We start from the raw sequence: 24,491 nt of genomic DNA on the forward strand, positions 1-24,491 counted from the left end.
TCAGGCATTCAGCTCCTCGTCCATGATGTATTTCTGCACCCAGTCATCACTGGGGTTGGCACAGACCTCCCGGTTCTTTTTTGTTTGGAAGCTGTGGAGAAGGGCAGAAGGATTACACATGGAGAAATCCAGCAGGGAATTCTGGGCACACTGTAATCCCCTCCACCCCACTCTGTCCTGGGCAGCTCAGGGCCTGCTTGCTTTCTCAGGAGTCCTCTGCCTACCTCACTGACTCCTAGGCTTCCTCAAAGGATCTTTCTGTTCCCTCCTCCTTCCCTTCTCTCCCTTCTATGCTGGACTAGATGCCTGATTCTGCAAGCCCCTGGATGGGTCACATCAGAGGCCGGGATCCTGCATACTTGATGGGCTTGGAAGGTTGGGCCTTTCCAGGATGGTGCCACTAGCCTGTCTGTGCCCTTGGGTGCTGTCCACACTCCAGGCCCTCCCTCTGTCCCAGAGGTGGGCAGGAGGACTGGCACTTACATGACACCGGGCTTGGAGCACTGGCTGCTGGTCTCAAAATAGTTGACTATGAATTTGCGTGGAATCTGCCGAAGGGCATAGGAGAAGCAGCATGCGGTCGGGGTGTCAGCACCAACTGTAGAGGAAGCGACAAAATGAGCCTGAGTCATAGGTAAGAAGAAAAAGCAAGGTCTGAGATCTGATCCCCGAGAGTTGAAGAAGATGCATAGGAAGACATCCTTGCTCAGGGAGTGGGCAGAGAGACAAGGTCGTTGGAGGGCATGGGACATTTTTGTCTAGAAATATCCATTTCTCTCTCTTTGTTTGTTTCCTCTTTCTCTTTCTCTCTGTGACCCAGACATCCAAGAAGACTATTCTCTTACGTCACCTCCTTGCAGGAAAGGGAGACTTTCTGCAGCGGAAGACCAACCTTGGACAGTTCTCCTAAACTAGTTGAGAGACAGAGTTCTAGGGGGACCCAGGGTGAGTTAGTGGGAGCAACCAGCCTTGGAGTCTGTCTCTTGTAAATGCATTTGTTTAGGTGCCTATTTTGTCATTCATAAAATTGGGTTGTAACTCCCTCACCCCATCCTGACTCTAATCTGAAGACAAGGATAACTCAGACCCCTTTATCAAGGTGGAAAGTAAAGGAGAAATGAAAGAGACAGGCCAAGGCATTGGGCTCTCAGACAAATAGGAAAGGCTGGTGAGGTTTGACTGTGGCCACACCAACAACATAGACTTACGTGGTGCCGAGAAGACCTGGCTGCAGAGGGCCATGGTGCAGAGCAGGAGAGCGATGGCAGCTCTAGTGACCTTCATGGTGCTCAGTCAGTGGAGTGTGGGCTCTAGTGCTGGTGGAGACAAACCCAGGCCGGGTCTGTGCTGCTGCTGGCGTCCTGCTGGAGTGAGAAGCCTCCTCCCCTGCTTTATATAGGCAGTCCTCATGGCTGGGGAAATGGAATCTGGGGGTGAGAAGGGAAAATTTTAAGCATAGGGGCACCGTCATGCTGAGTGTTGCACAACTCGGGGGTTCAGGCAACCACAGGGGCCGAGGATATCCAAGAATAGCTTCTCTGAGCTCTAAGTCTCAGCCCACAACTCATGACTTGTTCTGGCTTTTTGTGAGGAAATGGTTTCCCCCGTGAGAAGTGGAAGAGGGGCGTGTGGGTGACCCAGACTATTCTTAGGCAGTCTTTTCTCATAAGAACTGGTCTGTACATGAACTCTGCAACCCCGCTTCTTTCCACCCCACTGAAGCTTCTGGGCTTCCTCAGTGCTCTAACCCTGTGGCGCAAGCCTCCCCTGAGTGCAGGGAACTGAATGGAGGAATCCCTGCTAGAGCAGCCGAAGCATGAGACCACATTTCCTTTATTTGTGCAGTCATCAAACAGTCACTGAGTGACCAGGGCTCTTGGGTTAAACACTACTTGAGGATCATAGCGATTCATTAGACATGGGGTATGAATAAGTCAGGAGCATAAAAATATATGTACCCATTAATCGAGACAGCACATTTACAGGAAAGAGTTCTAAAGAAACACCCAAATATGGAGGCATCTTCAACATAAGGACATCTGACCCAGTATCATCTATAACTATAGACTCAACAAACCTAAAATGCCCTGTATCAGGGAATAATAAAATAAATGATATGGGTTATGAATAAAGTAGCATAATCAAATATCAATTGGAAAACAAAGATGGAAAACAATGTATGTATATGCATGTGTATGTATATATATGACAAATATTGTAACCACAAACAAATATGTGTGTATATATGCACACACAAATATATATATATATTTTCCCACCCCACTGGAAAAAAATATATATATTTTCCCATCCTGCTGGAAAAAAAAAAAATAAATGCTAGGCATGGAAAAATATAAGAGGCGTTGGCAAACTAAATGCCCCAAACATCCCTAGTAGTTTTATTTGTGTGATGCATGGGTGATTAATTTTCTTGTTTTCCTCATTTTTTTTGAAGTGAGATGTATTGCCTTCATGAATAGCCTTCAAATTTAGGAACACATTGTGTATTAAAACATTTATATCGGGCCTCACTGGTGGCGCAGCGGTTGAGCACTGGGTTGCAAAGCTGCCCACAGCCTCTGCAGCGCTGGTTCGATCCCCGGCTGCTCCCCAGCCACCGGAGGAGGGTCCCACATGGCGCGCAGACCTCTCCTGCCGCCCGCTGCTCCCCTCAGCAGTGTCCTTCGGTCCTTCTGCCTGTTCTGCTCCCCACTCTGGCTCTGGTGAATTCTCTCACCCTCCCGCGCTTCTGACTGTACCCAGTGCTTGTATAAATAAATAAAAATAAATCTTAAAAAAAATTAATTAAAAAAACAAAAAACCAAAAAAACATTTATATCACCAATCAGAAAGTTGGTTATTGTTACTGTTTAATTTGAAAGAAATTTTTGATAAAAAGTACTAAAGTTTCAGTCTAATGGTCTTTGCTAAAATGAAGTTTTGATTTTCATTTCTCTGAACTATTTTTAGGAACCTGTGAGATAGTTACATAAATAGTGCCCTATGCAGCAGAAGAGCTAAAAAGAAACTTCTCTGAAGAGGAAATGCAAATGGCCAACAGGCATATGAAAAAATGTTCAACATCACTTGTCATCAGGGAAATGCAAATCAAAACTACCATGAGATACCATCTCACACCAGTGAGAATGGCACATATTAAACAAACTAGCAACAACAAATGTTGGCGAGGGTGTGGAGAAAAAGGAATTCTTCTGCACTGTTGGTGGGAGTGCAAACTGGTCCAACCACTGTGGAAAGCTGTGTGGAGATTTCTGGACCTACTAAACATAGAGCTTCCATATGATCCAGCAATTCCACTCCTAGGTATTTACCCAAAGGACACAGAAACATCAATTCCAAAGAACACCTGCACCCCTATGTTTATAGCAGCACTGTTTACAATAGCTAAGCTTTGGAAACAACCCAAATGCCCAAAAATAGATGACTGGATCAAGAAGATGTGGTACATATACACCATGGAATATTACTCAGCATTCAAAAAAGATAAACACATGCAATTTGCAGCAACATGGATGGCGCTGGAAGGGATCATGCTCAGTGAAATAAGCCAAAAAGAAAAAGAAAAATACCGGATGGTCTCACTCATAGCAGGAATCTAGAAAACTTAAATAAGGGACCAGGAAAATGAATAACTATAAGAAAGTGAAAATCAAAATCAACAAAAAACTATGAACCAGAGACACTTTTAGGGGGGCGGGGGCGGGAGGGGAGGGATTGGGGTCAGAATGGGGGGGCTGCAATTGCAATTGTATGGGGAATATAGCAATAAAATTTATAAAAAAAATAAAAATAAAATAAGCAATGAAAAAAAAAATTAAAAAAAACTTACAAAAAAAAAAGAATAAAAAAATTATATTATCAAGCCCCCCCCCAAAAAAAATAGTGCCCTATGCAAAGCCATTTCCTTATTTCTCAATTCATAATTTTGGTGGTATGAAAGGGTCTACTTTCTCAGATCTACATGTTTATTTTCATCCTTAATTTTTATTGTTATGTAATTAATAAGAACATGTCACATTTTATAATGAGCAATAGATTTCCTTCTTTTTAATGATCTTTGTCCTCTGGATGCCCCGCTGTGGGACAGGTAGACTGCATAAACTTGTAGTTGCAGCCTTTAGCAAAATGTGCTCAAATTTCTTTCTTTTTTTTTTTTTAAAGATTTATTTATTTTTTTATACAAGCACTGGGTACAGGCAGAAGCGTGGGAGGGTGAGAGAATTCACCAGAGCCAGAGCGGGGAACAGAACAGGCAGACTGACGAAGAACACTGCTGAGGGGAGCAGCAAGCGTGGCAGGAGAGGTCTGCGTGCCCTGTGGGACCCTCGCCAGGAGACCGGGGATGGATCCGGCGCTACAGAGGCCGCTGGCAGCTTCGCAACCCAGCGCTCAACCGCTGCGCCACTGGGGAGGCCCAAGTGTTCAGATTTCTAGGAGAAAAATAAATGAAAGCTCAGAATGCCACGAGGAAGGAGCAGTGCCCTCCCTCCCGTCCTAGGAGGGGTTGAGGAGGGCTTCTCAAAAGGATGGAACTTTGGTAGGGACTGGAAAACTTCACCACAGTTGAGCATGAGCACATAAGAATGAAGAGGCTCGGGCCTCTCCTGGTGGCGCAGCGGTTGAGCGCTGGTTGCGAGGCTGCCTGCAGCCTCTGCAGCGCCAGTTCGATCCCCGGCCACCAGCGAGGGTCCCACAAAAAAAAAAAAAAAAAAAAAAAGAATGAAGAGGCTGCATTGGGGGCAAACCAGAAGGACTTTGACTTTCCTCTAAAAGGGTTAGAACAAGAGAGGAAATAAGACAAGACAAGCAAGACCACACCTTAGGAATCCTGTCCTTCTCTTAAAACACGGGGCTCCTTTTCCAGCCCATCTCTGTGATGTAATGCTGTGTGTAATGCTGGTCGAGAGGTTGAGGGGGAAGTAAAGGCAAGATCGGGGGAATGGCAAGTTCACTGAGGTTTTAGCATCCAGATCTCTTCCCTTGTTACTGTCAATTCCAAATCAAGGAATATTTATCGCTTGTTTCACTGGAAACTCTATACTACAGACAATGTCTCCTCTCCGCACTCCCTCTGCCCCGACCTAAAACTTACATTCTTTCATTCATTTGTTGGGGAACCCCCTTCACACTCATGATTCAGTTACTGAGAGTTTGGGGAGAGTGAGAAAAGGAAGTGGAAACTGCTGAAGCAAGTGCTTTTCTGATAATGGACCACTGTGAATCCACCGTAATAGTCTCATTGGTTATTGCTGTCATTTTTCTTCAAATATTTGGTCCTGTTGGTTTTACACCATCTCTATTTGGTTGATTTAAACCAAATCCTAGCACACGATGACTATAACATGATGAATTATCTGACACAGACACTATTTCTTGTAACTGTTCTTTTTCTGTAAAGGTGCTTTACTGAACATGACATTCTATCATAGTATTTATATATTTGTAAAACTTTTTAATTCCAAACTACATCTTAGCCTTTGTTATATGTGTTTTTTACTTGGATTGGAAAATAACAGACTTGTTTGCAAAGTATGGGCTTAATATGCCAATGTCGAATGATTAATGTAAGGGAGTCTTAGGGAGGTGGAGTTGGTTGAGAAGGTTCTTGGAAATTTCCCAGGTGGTAAACTGATGTTCCGGGACACTAAATGTCCTGCCAACCAGGTTCTTGCTCAGAGTATATCAGCCTCTGTCTTTCTCTCTGTTTTAAAACCCTTCAAGCACTGCGTTGTTTCCAGAATGAAATGGACACTTCTCTGTAGCCTGATCCCTGCCTCCCTCTTTGGCCTCATTCATCTCTTGCCACATTCAGACATCCTGGAAACCAAGAGTCAGCCCTCCCAACTACATGTAATTCCTTAAAAGTGCAGGTTCTCTTTTCTGCTTTCTATGAATGAGGTGTCAGTTTGGAAGAGCACAATTTCCCTTTCCTGGAATTCACAGGGTAGCGTTAAATGCTGTAACCCTGGATATAACTTATGACAGCGCAGTAATTCCTTAGGAATCTTTTCTAAGAAAAAGAGAGAAAACCATGGATTCTACTTTTCAGAGACATGCAAAATGCAAAATTGAAAGACATTTTACATCAGAATAACAGAACTTTGGCTGTTAAGCTTTTTTTTTTTTTTTTTAAAGATTTTTTTATTTATTTATGCAAGAGCCGGGGCACAGGCCAGATGCCCAGGAGGTTGAGAGGATCCACCAGAGACAGAGTGGGGAACAGAACAGGCAGACTGACTGAAATACACTGCTGAGGGGAGCAGCAGGGGAGACAGGAGAGGTCTGCTGCATCTCAAGTATCAATTTTTAATAAAGAAAAATTAGAATGACCTGAACGGACTGACATAAGTCACCAATGGTTAAATACAAATTTTAGTATAAAATATTGGCATATCCATGCAATAAAATACTATCCATGCAATTAAGTGGGAAAAAAAAAACCTATCCCATATGATGGGAATAACTGAAAAGAAACAAAGCTGGTTGACAGGACACTTAGAATTGTCCTGGTAACAAATTTTGGTCATAATGACCTGGAAGGATATTAAGTAATAAAAATAGTAAGATATATTAGTCCAAAAAAGATTGTTTAGTAACTAGTAAAATATGAAACAATCTACAGAATGCTTGGTAATTTTTGTTTTCTTATTTAAACCTTCGTATGTTTTCTAAATTTTGTAGAATGACCATATGTACTTTTTATTAAGAAAAAACAAATGAATATAATTGGTTTTTAAAGATCAGACATCACATTCTTGACACTTCCCGACAACCTTCCAAAATCTGACACAGTGCCTGTCACATGACAGTTACTCCATATTAAGTTTTACAGTATTATTTTCTTCTCTTGCTGGCTATCCCCTGTGACCAGCCTAGAAAGAGCCAGAAATAGGTATAAGCATTCTGAAGGAAGATAGCTGCTTCACAGGGAATGCGAAAAGGTTTTTTGAACTTACCAATTGCTGGTGAGACTTTAACCCTCCCTCAGGAATTAGCATCCTCTGCCCTCTGCAGCCAAAGAGCAGGCTATGGCAAGCGATGAAGGCCCATTCCCCCTCTAAGAAGACTGGGACTGGCTCAGGCATATTGGTGATGAACTGATGAACAGCTCCCACCAGCTCACTGCCCTCCAGACTCCATCAGGAACCCTGCATTTATTTTTGTTTCTTCGACCTACAATCCAATTTCTGCTCCACTTCCCCCAAGTTTCTTGCTTCCATATTGACAAGACCAAAGAATTTACCTTTTTTCTATTATTTTGGCAAAACAACCACATGTTCCTGCTCATTTTGGTTGTCCAGTCTCAACATTTACTTGCAAGAAATGCTCAAACTTAATTCCAGAACTTCCTCTTAGATGCTTATGCTTTTGGTCCCAACACCTAATGGTCTTCCCAAAACTCATGCAAACTCAGCAGTTTTGTATGTCTTCTGAGACTCTGATATCTTCAGAGACCCTACATGTGCAATCTCAGATGCTCACACTTGGAAGTTGGTCATCACTAGACTAAGTGCTGAATGACCTTGGGTCTTGGCTCGCATCCTGTGTAACCTTGACCAAGTTCTTTAACTTCCTTGGGCTTTTCTTTCTAATCTGTACAACGGAAAAACAGATTGAAATCAGATAAAACCATGGATGTGGATATGCTGGGGGAAAGAAAAAGTACCAGGACCTTTGTCAGCTTATATTTTTGCTGTAGATGCAGATCCTGCCTGCAGTGAGAGAGGGGAAGTGAAGGATTTCTCTCCTATCAAGTAAGGGGTGGTACATAGAATGCATACAGAGCCCTTGAAACAAATGTTTGCTGTCACTCCTTTAGTGGAAAGAGTCAAGTTCCTCAAAAAGTCTTCCTTATAACAAAACTATTGAGTGTGTAGGTTGAGGGCAAGAGGCAGGAAGGAATTACCACCCCTTTAGGAAAGGGGAATTATATTTTGAGTAGAATGTCAGAATTCCCAGTTCATTCTTACGTCATTTAGCTAAATGAAGTTCATGAGTTCATCTCCTGAGTCCATGTTACCTATTATGTTCCATTATGATTAGTAGTTGGGCTACCTGTGGATCCTTATTGAACAAGTGTTTATGGAGCGTGTGCTGTGTACACAGAGATAGCAGCATCATGCAACTTCTACATCAAGAAGTTTACATTATAGAGGGAGAGATAACCAAATAGGTAGAAATATTATAGGTGAAAAGATGGAAGTAACTCTGGACTCTAGGAGCACAATGAGAAATAAAGAATTTAATTGAAAGAGAGATCAGGGAAGGCTCTCTAGAGATGAGAACTTTTTTGTCATGTATTTGAGAGGCATTTATTATCCTCTATCAACTATGGCTTAGCAATGGCCTCAGTATACAAACTTTGGAAATAATAAATTTGGCTAAATATAGTGACACAATTCCTCTGTACTTTTTCACTGTTGTGTACACAGCATTATTGTTGGGAACCTTCATGAATAAAACATTTTACCTCCCTGAGTCAAAGATCAAGTCAAGGGCAGGAGGCAAAAATCAACAGTCAAGTTCATTGTGTGCCTAATTGCAGACTAATCAACTGTTCTTCTCTATCATCATTCTGATGCCCCAGACAGGTATTTTCATAATCCCTCTAGAACTCGAAGTTCTGCATGCCCCCCTCATTTCGAAAGAGATTGCCATGTCAAGGGCTCCTCCTTAGCATACAATTAGACTTAACTTGGAATTATCTGTAACCTCCTCCATCCTTTGGGTTCTCTGACATTTTGTTCCTATCTTTGACTTGACACTTACCTAATTCCAACTTGTGGGATAGATATTTCTGTCACTGTCATCTCCATGAAGAAGTCTTTGAGTTTAGGGAGAGGGCATCTTTCAACTCTGTATTCCTGTCCAAGAGCAGGTGACTACTAAGTTGGGTTGAATGGAAATGATATGGAGAACACAGTCAGTGTAGATCCCAAGGCACACAAGACACACCCCCTTCCCTTACAGCAAGGTCCTTGTGCATGAAGAAAAAACACCACAACCAGGAGAGAAACTACCATATATGATTTCAGGGATCATAAACTGTTAGAACTGGAGGTGGGGGGGGGTCTTACTGAAGATCAGGACATTTGAAGTAAGGCTCACATAAAGAAAATAATGAAGAAAGGAAGAAAGGAGTACAATGCGCGTGTGTGGAGTGATATTGTACTTTATTTAGTGACTCTGTGGACCTAAGATGCTGCTCTGGCCCCTCTAATCCCATATCACAACATCCAGGAAGTCTGACTTTCCCTTTTCCCTTTCATTCCTCTTTCTCATCGAGGAGGCAGGGAGCGCCGTTGGTCAAAGGGTAAGCAGGTGGGTCAGAGGGATCGAGCTGAAGTTGGACAGACTTGATTCAGCCATCCAAAGTGCTCTGCCTTGTCCCACTTCATGAACTAATGTGTTTCCTGGCCTTTGTAAGCTTCACCTAGTTACCTTGAGGTCAGCAGCAGTTGCTGAACCAGGTAGGGCTTTCCTTGAACACACAGAATCCCCGATGGACTGGCTGGGAAACACCCACGTGTTTAGATCACATATTTTATCTCTTGCATAGGTCAACTCATTGCTAGGTGTCCAAATCTTTTTTTTTTTTTTTTAATACTAGAGGAACATTCTTTATCTGGGCCTTCCAAACTTGACTCTTGCTGATTTCATTTTCCTTTTCTATTATTGGCCCAAGTGAACTTGGTTCCAGGACAGTCTGACTCAAACGCCTCTTCTAAATTTAGTCCTAATAAGATGGATCCTTCTGTGTTGCGTAGTAGCTATTGGTCAATAGTTTCACTTTAGTGGTCACATTATACATTGGCTTTGGAGATGAATGGGTGGAAAGAAAATAAATTTCACTGTCGAATGCAATTCTGTTCACCTCTTGGCACTGCCACACAGCAGCTGAAGACTGGAGATTATCGATGATCTCTGCTCTGCTCTCGGCTCCCCTTCCCGCCTTGAGAATAACCATGCCTTTGCTTGGGATTATGCTATGATCAGATGTCAGTGATGCTCTGTGTCTGGCACAGAGCTGCACACAGCAGCTTGCTCTGTGTCTGGCACATAGTAAATGTTCCATAGGTAGACATGATAAATGTTCCTGAGTTGTCCTGCTGGGACCTTCTGCACACCCAATGCTGGGCCCTTTCTTTATGCCCAAGGAAACATAAGGATGCCAGAGCCACTCTCAGCACAGCAGAAAGAGGCCCAGGAATGGGACATGAAGTCCTGACTTCTCCTTCCTTCTTGGGGCCAGGCTTGAGGCCACCCTGGAAAGAATGACATATAAACATGAAGCCTCTGGCTTCTGGAGGTGCCAGCCACACACAGCAGCATAATTCACACCTAAACGTGCCTTCTGGCAGATGTAGATGTTCTGTCTTTCCTCTTGGGTTTGCAATTCTCTCCCCAGTTTCGGTCACTGTCTCTGGTGTACCACTTCCCTCTAGAGTGCAGCCCACTTCTTCTTCCTTCCTCCTCCCTCCACTTTCCTCTCTGATGACACAGACAGAACTCCTCACTCTCAACTAGCTTTAGTTTCTTTGTCCATGTTTCCATGACATCATCTCTAGCCTGGAAATTCCACTTGCCCTGCCGGGACCCAACCTCTGGCCCAGGTCTCAGAGTTCCTATAAAATGGGGCTCCCAACTCAGTACTGGCACAGAGCACAGTTGCGTTCTGAAGCTTCTAGGTTCTCTAGTCTGAGCTCCAGGAAAGCCTCTTTTCTGCCAAGACCATGAAGCTCTACGTGTCTGCCCTCTCTCTGCTCGTGCTCCTGGCTGCCTTCTGCTCTCCGGCACTCTCAGCACCAAGTAAGTCCACTTTGCCAGCTGTTTCTTCTAGAGTCACAGTGTAGGCAGTGTCTGTGATTCTCATTAGGGGTGATACAAAGGGTGGCATCTGGGAATGGGACAAAAGGGAAAAAAATGGGAAAAGTGCCAAGTAATATACTGTTCAGTGTAGTCTAGTAGACTTTCAGCAATATCCAAGTTGTTTCTTAAGAAACAGCAATCAATAGACTTTTAAAAGCAAGTCTATTGTTATCTATGCCTGATTTCCTCATCTGTAAAATGAAAGGAATTAGACATGTGCTCTGAGGACCAATCAAGCTCCAATATTCTAGAATTCCTTCATGATCTTCTCTTAGGATCTTCTATTCAGAATAAGACTCCTACTCAGGGTGGGTGTGGTTGGATATAGGCATCACATTTGGGGATCTGGTCGTTGCACTGGGCTGTCCAGTGAACACTGATAAATAGAAGGAACAACTCCCGGCAGAGCTTCCATCTCATCCCAGCCTTTCCTTCCAGTGGGCTCAGACCCGCCTACATCCTGCTGCTTCTCTTACATCTCACGGAAACTTAATCGCAACTTTGTGGTGGATTACTACGAGACCAGCAGCCTCTGCTCCCAGCCAGCTGTGGTGTGAGTATCAACCCCAGGTGCTCTGGGAGGCAAGGGTGAGGGCAGGATCAGGAAAGGGAGCCTCTTGGTGGGGAGATGTGGGTCAAACCATCAGGAAGCGGGTCTCAGGACTGTAGCCCTCCGATAAAGCAGCAAGGAACAGGTCGCCTGTTGAGTCCTGAAGGGGGTGGGGCGGGAGACAAGGAAGGAACATTGATTTATGGGGAGGAAGTTCGTTTGAGGTCAGGAACCCTGGAAGGTCAAAAAAAATTACAGGACAAGTGGGCTGATTTCTTAAATCAGACTTCGACATGCACATGGAAAAATCATTGCTAGGAGGAGCAGGGAATGGGGAGATACGCCAAACTGATGGAGGACTCATTGGCCCTTCATCTGTGCAACTCTGGATGAGCTAGATCCGGGGTGGAGTTACAGGGAACCCAGTTCCAGCACCACCCCAGGGAGAGTCTTTCCATGCACTAACGCTATCCAGCATGAAGCGTGGCCAAGCAGAGGGAGCTGGCTACCACAGGCAAGGGGCATTACCAGATGCCCTACCAGGTTCCGTGGATTCTAATCTGTCTACCCATCCCACAGGTTCGTGACCAAAAAAGGCAAGCAACTCTGCGCCAACCCCACTGAGCCCTGGGTCCAGGAGTATGTCAGTGACCTGGAACTGAACTGAGCCACTCTGGGCTGGAAGCCAAGGGTCTCCAGGGAAGGTCATCTGAACCCGATGCCGGTCAGCAAGATGGCCCCTCCCCTGTAGTCCTCGTTCCTTCTCTTAATTTAATCTCCATTGTGTGTTGTATTATCCTATTGGATGTTGTTTCCATTATTTATGTTCATTTTGCCAAAGGACACATGTCCCCCAAGGGGATGGTCCACCGTCACCGTTTCTCTGTTGTAGAGGAGACATGGATAATGTAGTTGATGCCAAATGTTTTCATAATAAAACTTTTAAAAAATGTAGACTGTTTCTTTGTGTTTTGATTTGGGGTGAAGGGAATTGCCTGCTGTTCTTAATAGGGACAAATGACAGTTTCCAAAAGCAGTAAGAATGAGTAATTACTGAGGACCTCATCTCTGCGCTCAGATAAATGCTCTACAGACAGAATCTGCCTTAATCCTTTCAACAGGAGTTTATCACCCTTATTGAAGCAGGGTGTTACCCCCAATTTTACAGATGAGGAAACAGGCATGAGGAGGTGACATGACTTTCAAAGCTTGCAGGTCGGCTTGGGGAACACCATGAAAGGGTGATGCGAAGAATAGCTGTGATGCTAAGAGCTCCACTTCAGCATCTTGCGGGGAAGTTGTAAATAGCAGCAGCAGCAGCAGCATAATACAGTGGGGAACTGAAGCAGTCCAGCGTCAGAAAAGTGGGGCTCCATCACTTATTTTCAGAGTATCTCTAGGAATGTCATGTTGCCTTACTGGACCTCAACCTCCACGCCTGTGAAAGGAGGTTATATTGTCCACTTTGAAGGGCTGTTGTGAGGTGCTGTGTGTCAGGAGCCTGCCATCAGGAAGTCTTTCTCTTGGAATCTAAGTTCTTTCATTCAAATGAACAGAGTGTCTCTTCTCCCAGAGTTGTCTTGTGGATTAGATTAGGGATTGGATCAGCTCCTTAAAGCCCCAAGCAAGTGTGAAGTGTTCTGAGAACAGAAAGTGAGTATCAGATGGGGGTCTAGGTAGCTGCAGGAGTGACTTAAAGCCATGTCTCCATCATAATCCTTGCATCAGAACTTCCTATTATGTGGGTCAGAGACACTTGGCTCTGAAATAGAATTACACGCACAATCAAGCCTTGACATACAATGGTGGTCTGTGAAAGCTGGGAAAAACCTCTCAGGCCATCTGATCCTTTCCTCTCATTTTAGGGAAACAGAGGGCCAGGGACTGAGCAGTGACTTGTAACCAGCTGCCTAGTGAGTGTGTGTGATGGAGCAGGACTCCAGCCCGTGCAACTAACAGGTTAGCCCCCTATCTGTGCTGTGTCTGTGTCCCACAAAGGATGACCCTGTGTGCACATAGTGTACAAAAGGATCTACCTTGATATTGTTTGAGTGTCTTAGTCCAATGCAAAAACAGAACTGGAATATTATACCTTTCTGGGGCCAACTGACCCAATTCCCTTCCTTGTCCTGCCCTCAGGCACCCATATTGACCCAGAGCCTGCAAAGAAACCTCTTTCAGATTCTGCAGGAACTGAGAGAAGGAGGTTGAGAGGAGACTAACAGCAAAAACCTGCCTGGTTTTACCTTCTGCTTTTCATCTGCCAGGATTAGAGCTGCCAAATATGTTTGCCACTAGCCTCAAGTATTTAAATTTCAATGAAGTAATTAAAATTAAATTCCTCTGTTGCACTAAACCACATTTCCAGTGCTTGCTAGCCACAGGTGGGCACTGCGGATATAGAACATGGCCTTCAACACAGAAAGTTGCATTGGACAGCACCATCTTAGAATATTCTCAGAGCCCACACGGAGTAAAAAGAGGGGCAGCTGGGGTGGCCTGGAAGGTTAGGGTCTGGACTTTGGAGAAAGATAAACAGCCCTGAGGGAAGGGGTTACGAAAGCTAATGGATCATCCTCAGGCCTGATACAAGGTCAGGGCACCATGGTGGGTGAATAATGGTCCCCACAATGTCCGCATCCTAATTTCCAGAGTCAGTGAGTTTTACCTTCTACAGCAAAATGAACTTTCTAGATGTGATCAAGTTCAGGATCTTGAGATGGAGAGATTATCCTGGACTCTCTGATGGGGCCCAAAATGTAGTCATAAGTGGGGGCCGGGGAGGCAGAGGAAGATTCAACTACAGACGCAAAGAAGGCAATGTGAGAACTGAAGTGAGATGCTATGTGCCTGGCCTTGATGCTGGGGGATGAGGCCACAAGCCAAGTAATGCAGGACTCAGCTCTAGAAGCTCTAGAAGTTGGAAAATTCAAGGAAATGGTGTCTCCCCTAGAGTCTCCAAGAGGAGTACAGCCCCGTTGACACTTTGACTCCAGCCCAGTGAAGCAGATACTGAACATCCAGACTCCAGAATGTTAAGACAATAGACGTATGTTTTTTCGGACGCCAACCCTGAGGTAATTTGTCACAGTAGCAATGGGAAACTAATGTAATCACCAACTGAAGAGTGACTGACAGTGACGCCCTACAGCTCGCTGAGGAAGGGAATGGGGCATTCTAAAGGGTGTGACAACTTCCCAGCAGGAGAAACTCAGGGTGCAGTGGACACTATCCAAGGGGATGGGCTATAATGAGGGGGGGCATGTGGGAGGAAGGTCTGCTTCAGCAGCTGAATATGAGGGTTGAGGCTTTATGAAGGGCACAAAATCCACCAGCCAGGATGAGAGGAAGCTTGCCTCTTCTGAGGACTCCTGTGGAGGGCCAGGGTGTGGAGGAGGGTCTGGGGTTCCTGTCCAGCGGAGTCCATTCTCTCATCTGTCATATGAAGCCCAGAGCTGAGCCATGACTTGTTTCTGGCCTCATTATTAGAGAGAAAGCAGGGTCAGGACAAGAATTTGGGTCTCCTCCCTCACAGCACAATCCTTTCCCCGCCCCTCCCTACCCATGAGCACATTGGAAGGGAGGAACTCCCCTCCACAGAGGCTGCATCTCCAGGGAAAGCTGCAGGACCCAACTGTCCTCCTGAAGAAGGGCTTCTCCCAGAAATGACGAATGACAGCTTGGAATCCTCGTGGTAGGGTAATATGGGACTTGACCTGTTGCATAATATGAGACCTTGCTTTCTTCCTTTCTCTTTTCCTCAAACTTCCCTTTCTTACTGGAGCAGGTAGCTGGTATCTGCTTACTTCACTTTCCTGCTGAGGTTTCTCCAGGTTGCTGGGTGGGACTGGAGCCAGAGCAGACTAGGCAGGACAGGGGACCAGCTACTGTTCATGGGTAACTCCTGGGACCAGGCCTGTGTTTCTCTGCTCTCCTGCACACCAGCCTCCCTTGGCCCCTCTCCAGAGGGGAGCAAGTCTGTTTCCTCTTGCATGGTTTCATGCGAACTTTGTCTCCGAGTCCCATCCCCACCAGACCTTCTGTAAGATTCCTGACTTAGCATTTTCCTCGCTGCCGCTGATGGCTAGGAGCTGAGCCAGCAGAAGCAGGGGTCAAGCATGTGAGTGGGCTGAGGATGGTGAAAGAAGCCACAGTTCTTCTTGCCTCAGGCCCAGCGGCCCTGACCATCCTGGGCTGCTTTGCTCTCACCCTTCTCAGCCTGGTTCTCATCCTCTCTCTTCTAGTCACCGCCTGTTCTCCCTTTCCACTCCTGCTCCTTGGGTGCTCGTGGAAGCTCAGAAGACAGGGAACTGAAAAATGACATAGGAATTGAGAGACAACATTATGACTGCATTTTAAAACTTAAAGTGGCTTCATTTTTAGATATATAATAACTGTGTAAAATATATACATTCAGAAGAAAACAGAAAATCACAATTTTTTTTTTTTTCAGAGAAAGACAGGCTTAATATCCCAACAAGCATGGTCAAGAGGACTCCCTCTTTCTGTGAAAACGCATCCAAAGGGGAGAAGAGCACCAGTGCAGGATATTGTATTAGTTGCTTCCGAACCTCAGGGCCCAGGTCCCTTGGCTCCCCAGGAAGACCCCATGTTGTTTCCTCCCTCCTCTGTTCTGTATTGCTGATGGCTGCTGCGGACATCTGGCCCTTTCAAATGGTAATGTCATGAGGACTTGCCAAACCCCCACATTTATGATTGTCACCAGAGTACTAGAAATCCGCTTTTGGTGGGGACATTCATTTGGTTTGGTTTTTCACAAAAAAGGAAAGGTTTCGTCAGACAGGTGAGTGTTGCTTATTTCCATGTGCACAAAAAGCACCTGGGGAGATTTCTCTGGACCCTCCCTGGAGACATCCCACCCCTGGAGACTCCGCATGGGTCTGAGATGGAATTGAAGTATTTGCCAGGTGCGGACTCTCTCTGAGCCTCAGTTTCTTCATCGGGGATGTGACTGAAGCCAATGAAAGTGAGGGCACAAGCTCCCGCAGACCACAGGTACAAGGACAACGCCTGATGTGCTTAATAAAGGTCAAGCGTCCTCATTATTATTGAAGACAGCTCCTCCTTAGCCAGCTTGCAGCTCCCATGTTGAAATGCTGTGCCAGCAAAATGATGACAGGTCATAATGATCCTTTGCTTTATCCCAGAAACTGCAAAGGCCTGAGCAGCGAGCACCCGATTATATTGTCTTATATAATTTCTGCTAATTCCTTCTCCTTGTGTTACTGTGCTGAGTCAGCTTTGCCCCATACTTCCCATTGAGATACCTCCCAAGGGGAGTGTGCAAATATACAGCTTGAAATATTCCATTAAAAATTTACTTAGGGAAGTAAGGTTACAAATGTATTGGATCAGGTGAGAATCCATGTCTCCTCACTATGGGGAGGGAGACTATTTGCTTTTGGGGAAAGTTGGCAATGTCTTCCAACTCTGTAGTGTACACACCTTTGTGTTTCCATGTTCAGGCATCTATCCTGGAAAAAAATGACCTGCATAAACCAAGAAGTATGCACAAGGTGGATGAGGCATATACACCGCAAATGATTTATGGTAACAAACAAAAACAAAGGCAAGAACAAAAAGGAACCACCTCAATGTTAACAGTTGGAGTTTGGATAAATAAATTGAGTCATTCATAGCTTAGAATTTTAGATAGTAGTTATTTCGAAAATAAGATACCAACCTGGAAAGTTCTCTGAGACATAATGTTAAGTGGATAAAGCAAAATAATACATATACTGTCATTTCATTTTTTTCTCCCAAAAAAGAAAAGTATACACTTGGATATTATACATAAGTCATATAAGAGCATAAGAGAAGGTCTTAGAAAAATAATGCCTGGAAGATTTCTCTGTATATTTCTGTATTCTTTGAATTATTTATGATGAGTTCATTCATGAGTTTATTGTATAAAAATGAACTTTAAAAGATTATGTTACCTAAGTAATAATAGATAGTCATGTCTGGGCCACCATGAGAGAGGGGTTAGGGAGTCCTGCTCTTGCCAGCCCTCTGAAGGGTTCTCCCGCAAGTTCTTTGGGGTTTTGGAGGCCTAGCCCCACTCACTCCTGAAGCCACAGTCCCCAGTAGCCTGGGATCCAGGTAGACACCTGGGCTTTGGGTTGGGGCTTATCCTTTGCTCTGCCCTGCACTGCCTGGGGCCAGTGGTCCCCACCTGTACTGAGCCGCCCTGCCTATCCAGGGACCTGGTCCCTCCTTCAGACTGAGAGTCATTTCTGGGTGCTTGCACCCTGTTTCCTTTCCCCCAAGACTCTCAGATGCTGCATGTGGGCTGAGTCCTCCTCTCCTGGCTTGCTTAGTATTTCTCTACTCTCAGGTAGCTTATCCAGACGTCCCTACGGTGGTCAGGAGGTGCTGGTCCCACCTCTGACCTCCAAGGTCAAAGCAGGCTTCCTCTTCACTCCCACGGTCACCGGGGTCTTGCCTCTATACTTATTTCTCTAGGATTCTGTAGTTGGGATAGGAAAGAGGGTAGACTTCTTATGTAGGCCCCTGTGGAACATTTAGTATTCTTCTCCTGCACTTCAACTCACTAGCTCACCCACTTGATTGTCTTGGTACAGAGGAGGTCAGGTCAGAGACCACCAAACATCAAGATGGACATTGACTCTCAGCCTCGGGGGCCCACAGCCAATGTGTCATCTTTGAACATCCATCTTAGATGAGTGACTTCACTTCCTGCTGAACACTCACCACAGACCACACTTGATCATTATTCTGTGGTTCAGGGGGGCCCACACTCACACCTGCTGAGGGATCGTAACCCTGGAGGTGCTGATCGTAACCCTGGCAATGCATCAGCACCATCTCCCCCAGAGACGGATCGATGGAGGCGTCCAACCCTCCTGTGACTAGGAGACCCCAGGAGGCCCCAGGCAGGCCCTGGCAAACAACACCTGGTTTGTCATTTAACCTCTCACTCTGAAGTTCTAAGTTACACAGAAAAAGTTCTTTTCTTTGGCCATAGCGCCGAAAGCACCAGGGAAACCAGAGCTGAGTTTTGAGAGAACAAAGAACAAAGGGCTGAAAAAGTATTTCTGAGCTCTCCTGCCTGGCACTTGTGTCTCTGGGAAGCCAGATCCTAAATGATGATAAGCCAGTTGATGATAAGCCAGAATAGAGAAGCAGGCTTGTGTGGGAGCATGCCTTGCAGTGCTTATATGCTTCCATGCTTCCTGCTCTACTGCCTTCCGCCCCACCCGCCTCCCTGGTGACACCAAGAGTATAAATTGGGGTTGGGCTGGGCGAGCACCAGGTCAAGGCCAACATGAAGGCGGGCATGCTCTTCGTTCTGGTGGCTTCCATCGCCGTGGGGCTAGAGGTGGCTTACGCTTGGAGACCTGTAGTCCAAGGTGAGGGTGCTGAGGGGGTCCCTGGGAATAGAGACGCCTCAGAGGCCAGCATCAGACTGGGGGGGAGGGGCTTGGCACAGAGCAGAGTGTGCCCACTGCAGAGTGGAATCAGCATTGATCAGACCCTTTTCCTTTGACCTACAGGAGTCATCACCTGCATCTCCCATTTTTGTCAGATCAGGTCGGGTCAGATTAGAAGTTGGGGGTAAAGTGTAGGACTCTCTCTAGGTCGGAGATGTGCCCTGGTCGTGGGATTCCCACTGGGAGAGCTCCGGATGAATTCAGGCATGTGTGAGGACTGTCTGCAATCAGAGATTTTGTATCTTAGAAGGTGCAAATGAGAGGGCTATAATAATGCAGGTTTCTTGCCTGCTGGGACTGTGCAGCCTTTAGAAGAGGAGAAACATTCTTGCATGGACCAGGCTGTGAAAATGTGTGCTTGAGAGTGAGAGTGGAGCCCGTGAGCTGGGGGAGGAGGCCAAGAGCTGGGAGTCAGGTGGGGTGGAGGGACTTGGAGCCTCCAGTACCAGTTCTCACACCTGTCTTAGTTCCAGACCCACAAAAATCATTGTCTGTTTCAGGGAAACAAAAGCCTGGAGTCTGCCCAGAAGTGCCCAAAGGGAGCGTTGGGATTTGTGTTGAATACTGCTCCAGAGATGAATTGTGTCCCAAGGGAATGAAGTGCTGCAGCAATGGGTGTGGACACACCTGTCAGTATCCTCTCCCCACAGTGAGTATAAACCAGTCGAGGGCTGTGCAAGGGGAGGGCAGATGTGCACACAGCTCTGTCCACTATCCACGGAGTCTGGGTAACTCCAAGAGAAAGGGGTTGGAAGTGAATGGCAGGACCTGGCCACCCTCTCCTCGAGAAAGAGCCCTGTCCCAGGATGGCTCTGAGGATGTCACCACGGCACGGGTCACTGGCAACCACAGGTTTCTTTCCCTCCTTCCCCTCCACGCCAAAGGAGCTTAACAGTTCCTGGAAAACAGGTGATTTGAGGAGAAGGAGGGAGTGGAGAGGGAACTCCTCCTTACTGAGTACCTCCTGTATCAGACGGGCATTATGCTGGAGTTGAGATGAAAAGATAAATACACCAGGTCGGGAGACAGACTATGTAAATAATCACAAACCAGTGTGACCGGTGCTTTGACCTGACTCCTGCTAAGTTCTGTAGGAGCAAAGGGAGGAATTGATGGCTGTACCTGGGAGATTGGATAAGTCATCAGAGAATGGAGAACATTTACAGGAGAGCCTAAAGGATGCACGAAGTCTGCTGGAGGAAGGAAGGGCAGCTCAGATGATGGGAGAAGTGGGGTCCTCTGTTGGAGATGGGAAGTGATAGTGGTGGGTTGAGGGTGCAGGTGTGTGGGGGTAGTGATGATAGAGGGTCATCCAAACCGAAATCCGAAATGATAAGCTGCCGGCACTTAGAGTTTGGTAAACTGCTAGAAGTTTCTGAGCAGCAGAAATGTCAAATTTTTATTTTAGAAGGGTGACTCTGGTGGCAATGTGAAAGATAGATTGGATATTTATTAAATGAACCTGGAAACCAGCCCCAGGAGATTTCTCATGTATTCTTGGCATAACAAAAAGGTTCTACCAAAACTACTCCTGAATCTCTGGAATTGAAGCCTGAGAAGATGAAGATCTAAAACCGTGAAGTAAAAAAAAAAAAGGGGAGGGCCTCCCTGGTGGTGCAAGGGGTTGAGACACAGCCTATGGAGCTGTCTGTAGCCACTATAGCACGAGTTCGATCCCTGGCAGTGGAGCTGCCCACATGGCGTAGTAGACCTCTCCTGACTCGCCCGCTGCTCCCCTCAGCAGTGTACTTTGGTTAATCTGCCTGTTCTGCTCCTCACTCTGTCTCTGGTGGGTCCTCTCACCCCCTGCACCTCTGGCCCATACCCCAGTGCTTGTGTGCATAAATGAATAAATATTAAAAAAAAAAACCGTAGAGTGACTCCCTTGGAGCTTATGTCAAAAATAAAGTCTATGTGGCATTATCCAGGCTGTGTCATTCTTGCCCCTCTGCATTCTAGTGGACCCTGAGTGGGTTGGCGGGACCCTATGTGAGCCTGTGGATACAAGGAGCAGAAGGCAAAGTCCTCCCACCTAATCCCTCCCCTCCTTCCACGTCAATATCTCCAGAAAGAGAGAAGAGTACAAGAATGTTTTCTCAAGTATTCTGTGAATATGGTTTTGGCCAAGCAAAAATGATTAACACCCATGTAGCACATAACAGACCTGTTGGAACAGGCTTTATTTGAAGAAGACTTAGAAGCAGCAGGTACAGGAGCAGTTATGGGGGTACCCTGTGCTAAGCAACATACGAACATCTAGCAGGACCAGATGCCTAACTTCAGGAGAGCAACCTTGCCTCTTGGGATGTGCGGCTTTGAAAGGCATGATTGGGAAGCACCAATCAGGAGCATGCCCCTAAAATGTTCTCAGACATTTTCGCCTTTTGTCTGCCATTCTGAATGCCAAGATGTGGCCTTCCCTGCAAAGATAGTTGAGAATGACACCCCACAACTTCCCCTTATGTTTCTGCCATCCAGAGAGTTCTGAAGTCCCTAAAACTTCTTGTTTTTCACACCTGCAATCAACCCCCCTTTATATTTAAGGGGAAATTACTTCTCCCAATGGAAATTGATGAGGGCCAAAATTCTCTAGCTGGCAGGTAGGGCTTGGAATAATGATGCTTCTTTCTGAGTGTAGCTTTAGGGACATAGGGATCGTTGAGAACAATTCACAGCAGCACAAGTGGGATCGAGGTGCCAGTGACAGGATCCTAATGTTACTGTGACCTAGACTTGACTCTGACTTCTGTGCCCTGTTTCTTGTGGCTTTCGAACTTTCCTGATTGTGGCACTCCAGTTTTTCCTGTTGTTTTGGTGACCAGTGTAATAATGTCTTTCCACAGCACCTACTCTCAAGTTGGTCAGAGTTGGTTTGTTTGGTTTGCCTCTCTGATGGTTTGTATCAACTTGTTGGGAATTTGGTGTCAGGAGGGGACACAGCAAGTATGCTCGGGGAAATAGCAGGGGTCTGGGTCTCGTGAACTGATTTAGTTAGACACTAATGCCAATTAAAATCTTATTAATGTCCCAGCACAGTAAATGAAATTTTCATAATTTCTTCTGCTGTTTGTTCAAGGCTGGTGCATAGAAACACAAAATGCCCGGCAACTTGACGGAATTCATTCATAAGCTCTTAAAGATTTTTTTTTTTAATTCTTTGGGGTTTTCTCTCTATATGGGTGTGTCATCTGCAAGCAGATAGTTATACTTCTTTCTTTCCAATTTGTCCTTTTTCTTACCTGATGGCTCTGGGTAGAACCTTCAGAATGTTGAATATCAGTGGTGAAAGCAGCAAGCCTTGCTTTTTTTTGTTTTTTCCTCATCTTGGGGGAAATTTTGTAGTGTTTCACCATTGAGTGTAGTGTCATTTGTGGATTTCTCATAAATCCTCTTTATGGTATTGAGGAAGTTCTTTCCTATTCTTAGTTTTCTGAGGTTTTTTTTTTTATCTTTAAGGCTATTGGATTATTGTCAAAATCTTTTTCTGCATCAAGTTAGATGCTTGCGTGTCTCTTCCTTTGTTTTATTAATGTGGTGTATTATGTTGATTTTCCTATGTTGAAACACCCTTGCCTTCTTATGAGAAATCTTAGCAGATTGTGGTGCATAATCCCTTTAATATGCAGTTGGATTCAGTGTATTAGTATTTTTGTTGAGTATATATTTTTCAAAGCTTTTTTGTTGTTGTTGTTTTTAAAGATTTATTTATTTATTTTATACAAGAACCAGGGTACAGTCCAGATGCGTGGGAGGATGAGAGGATTTACCAGAGACAGAGCAGGAAACAGAACAGGCAGACTGATGAAATACATTGCTGAGTGGAGCAGCGGGCTAGACAGGAGAGGTCTGCTGTGCCATGTGGGACCCTTGCTGGCCGGCTGGGATTGAACCTGCGCTGCAGAGCCTGCGGATAGCTTCACAGCGCGGCGCTCAACCACCTGTGCCACCAGGGGAGGCCCTGTTGAGAATCTATATTTATAAGGGATATTGGTTTATAATTTTCTTTCCTTGTGGCATCTGTCTGGCTTTGATATCAGGATAATGTTGTCTCATGGAATGGTTTCTATTTTCTCAAAGAGTTTTGGAATTACTATTGGTTTTTAACTTTTTTATACTATGGTTAGATAACATAATCTGCATGAATTTATTCCTTTGGGAATAGGTTTTGATTTATTTGTGGTCTAGCACATTTTGTGTGTGTGTGTGTGAATGTCTTATATACACTAAAAAAGTGTGTTCTCTGTTGTTTCATGTAAAGTTCTCTACTATCTACTACTTAAGTTTGTGAATCTTTATAATTTGTCTTTATTTTAAATTTCTGTCTGTATTATCTATCAATTTCTGAAGGGAATGTAATAACATTTCCAGTTAAAATTATTTATTCATTTACTTCTTATACTCCATCAGTTGTTGCTTTGGTTGTAAATCAAATATATAATCACAGTTATTTTCTTAATTTATCACTCTTTTTGACACTAATATTCTTACTTTTCTTTTACATTTGACATTAAAATCTATTTGCCAAATATCAAAATTGATAATTCAGTATTCTTTTAGTTCATATTTGCCCAGAAAAATCTTCCATCTTTTTTATTTTAAAACTTACTAACAATGAATAAATAAAGGCCTGCTGAGTCTCTCGGCAGAAGATATTAGCACCTCACCAAGTATCATTGTCTCCTCATTCTACCTCTTCCCCTTCCCCTCAGCCCTTTCGTTTTCGCCGATGCTGTCTCATCCTTTCAGGAACCCCTGACACGACATTTTGCCGGAGGCTGGTACCAGCCCCCGGCACCTCAACATCATAAAAGCCATATATGACAAGTCAACAGCCAGTATCATTCTCAATGGCGAAAAGCTGAAAGCAATTCCATTAAGATCTGGAACAAGACAAGGATGTCCACTCTCACCACTGCTTTTCAATATAATACTGGAAGTCCTAGCCAGAGCAATAAGACAAGAGAAAGACATCCAAGGAATCCAAATAGGAAAAGAAGAAGTCAAACTATCACTATTTGCAGATGATATGATAATATACATAGAGAACCCCAAAAACTCCACAGAAAAACTAATTCAACTCATCAATCAGTTCAGTAAAGTGGCAGGATACAAAATCAACATGCAAAAATCAGTAGCCTTCCTATACACAAACAATAAATCTGAAGAAGAAATTAAAAAAAAATCCCTTTTATTATCAAAACAAAAAAAATCAAATACTTGGGAATAAATCTAACAAAAGAGGTAAAGGACCTATACAAAGAAAACTATAAAACACTGTTAAAAGAAATAGAAGAAGACACAAAGAAATGGAAAGACATCCCCTGCTCATGGATTGGAAGAATAAACATTATTAAAATGGCCATCCTACCAAAAGCAATATACAGATTCAATGCTATTCCAATAAGAATTGCAATGTCTTTCTTCAAAGAAATAGAAAAATTATTGATGAAATTCATATGGAATCACCAAAAACCCTGAATAGCCAAAGCTCTCTTGAAAAAAAAAGAAGGGAATGGAGGCATCACACTCCCAGACTTCAAACTGTACTACAAAGCCATAATCATCAAAACCGCATG

At 44.7% G+C, this 24,491-nt stretch overlaps 2 protein-coding genes across 2 annotated transcripts; one reads left to right on the plus strand and one right to left on the minus strand.

Annotated features, from left to right (window-relative positions):
- On the minus strand, positions 1-1,360 carry LOC311173341 (C-C motif chemokine 3-like; the record flags this gene model as incomplete). Its single annotated transcript, XM_084237231.1, has 3 exons — positions 1,209-1,360; positions 484-598; positions 1-91 (listed from the first exon to the last, which is right to left on the minus strand). Exons 1-3 carry the CDS (start codon positions 1,282-1,284, stop codon positions 1-3), a joined length of 282 nt encoding a protein of 93 aa, XP_084093357.1. The 5' UTR covers positions 1,285-1,360.
- Positions 1,361-10,754: 9,394 nt separating this feature from the next.
- On the plus strand, positions 10,755-12,179 carry LOC311173342 (C-C motif chemokine 4; the record flags this gene model as incomplete). The annotated part of the gene is made up of 3 exons (XM_084237232.1): positions 10,755-10,830; positions 11,329-11,443; positions 12,020-12,179. 3 exons carry the CDS (start codon positions 10,755-10,757, stop codon positions 12,105-12,107), a joined length of 279 nt encoding a protein of 92 aa, XP_084093358.1. The 3' UTR covers positions 12,108-12,179.
- Between the last annotated feature and the right edge of the window lie 12,312 nt (positions 12,180-24,491).

Source organism: Talpa europaea (assembly GCF_964194135.1).
Source record: "Talpa europaea genome assembly, chromosome: 7".
NCBI classification, from domain to species: Eukaryota; Metazoa; Chordata; class Mammalia; order Eulipotyphla; family Talpidae; genus Talpa; species Talpa europaea.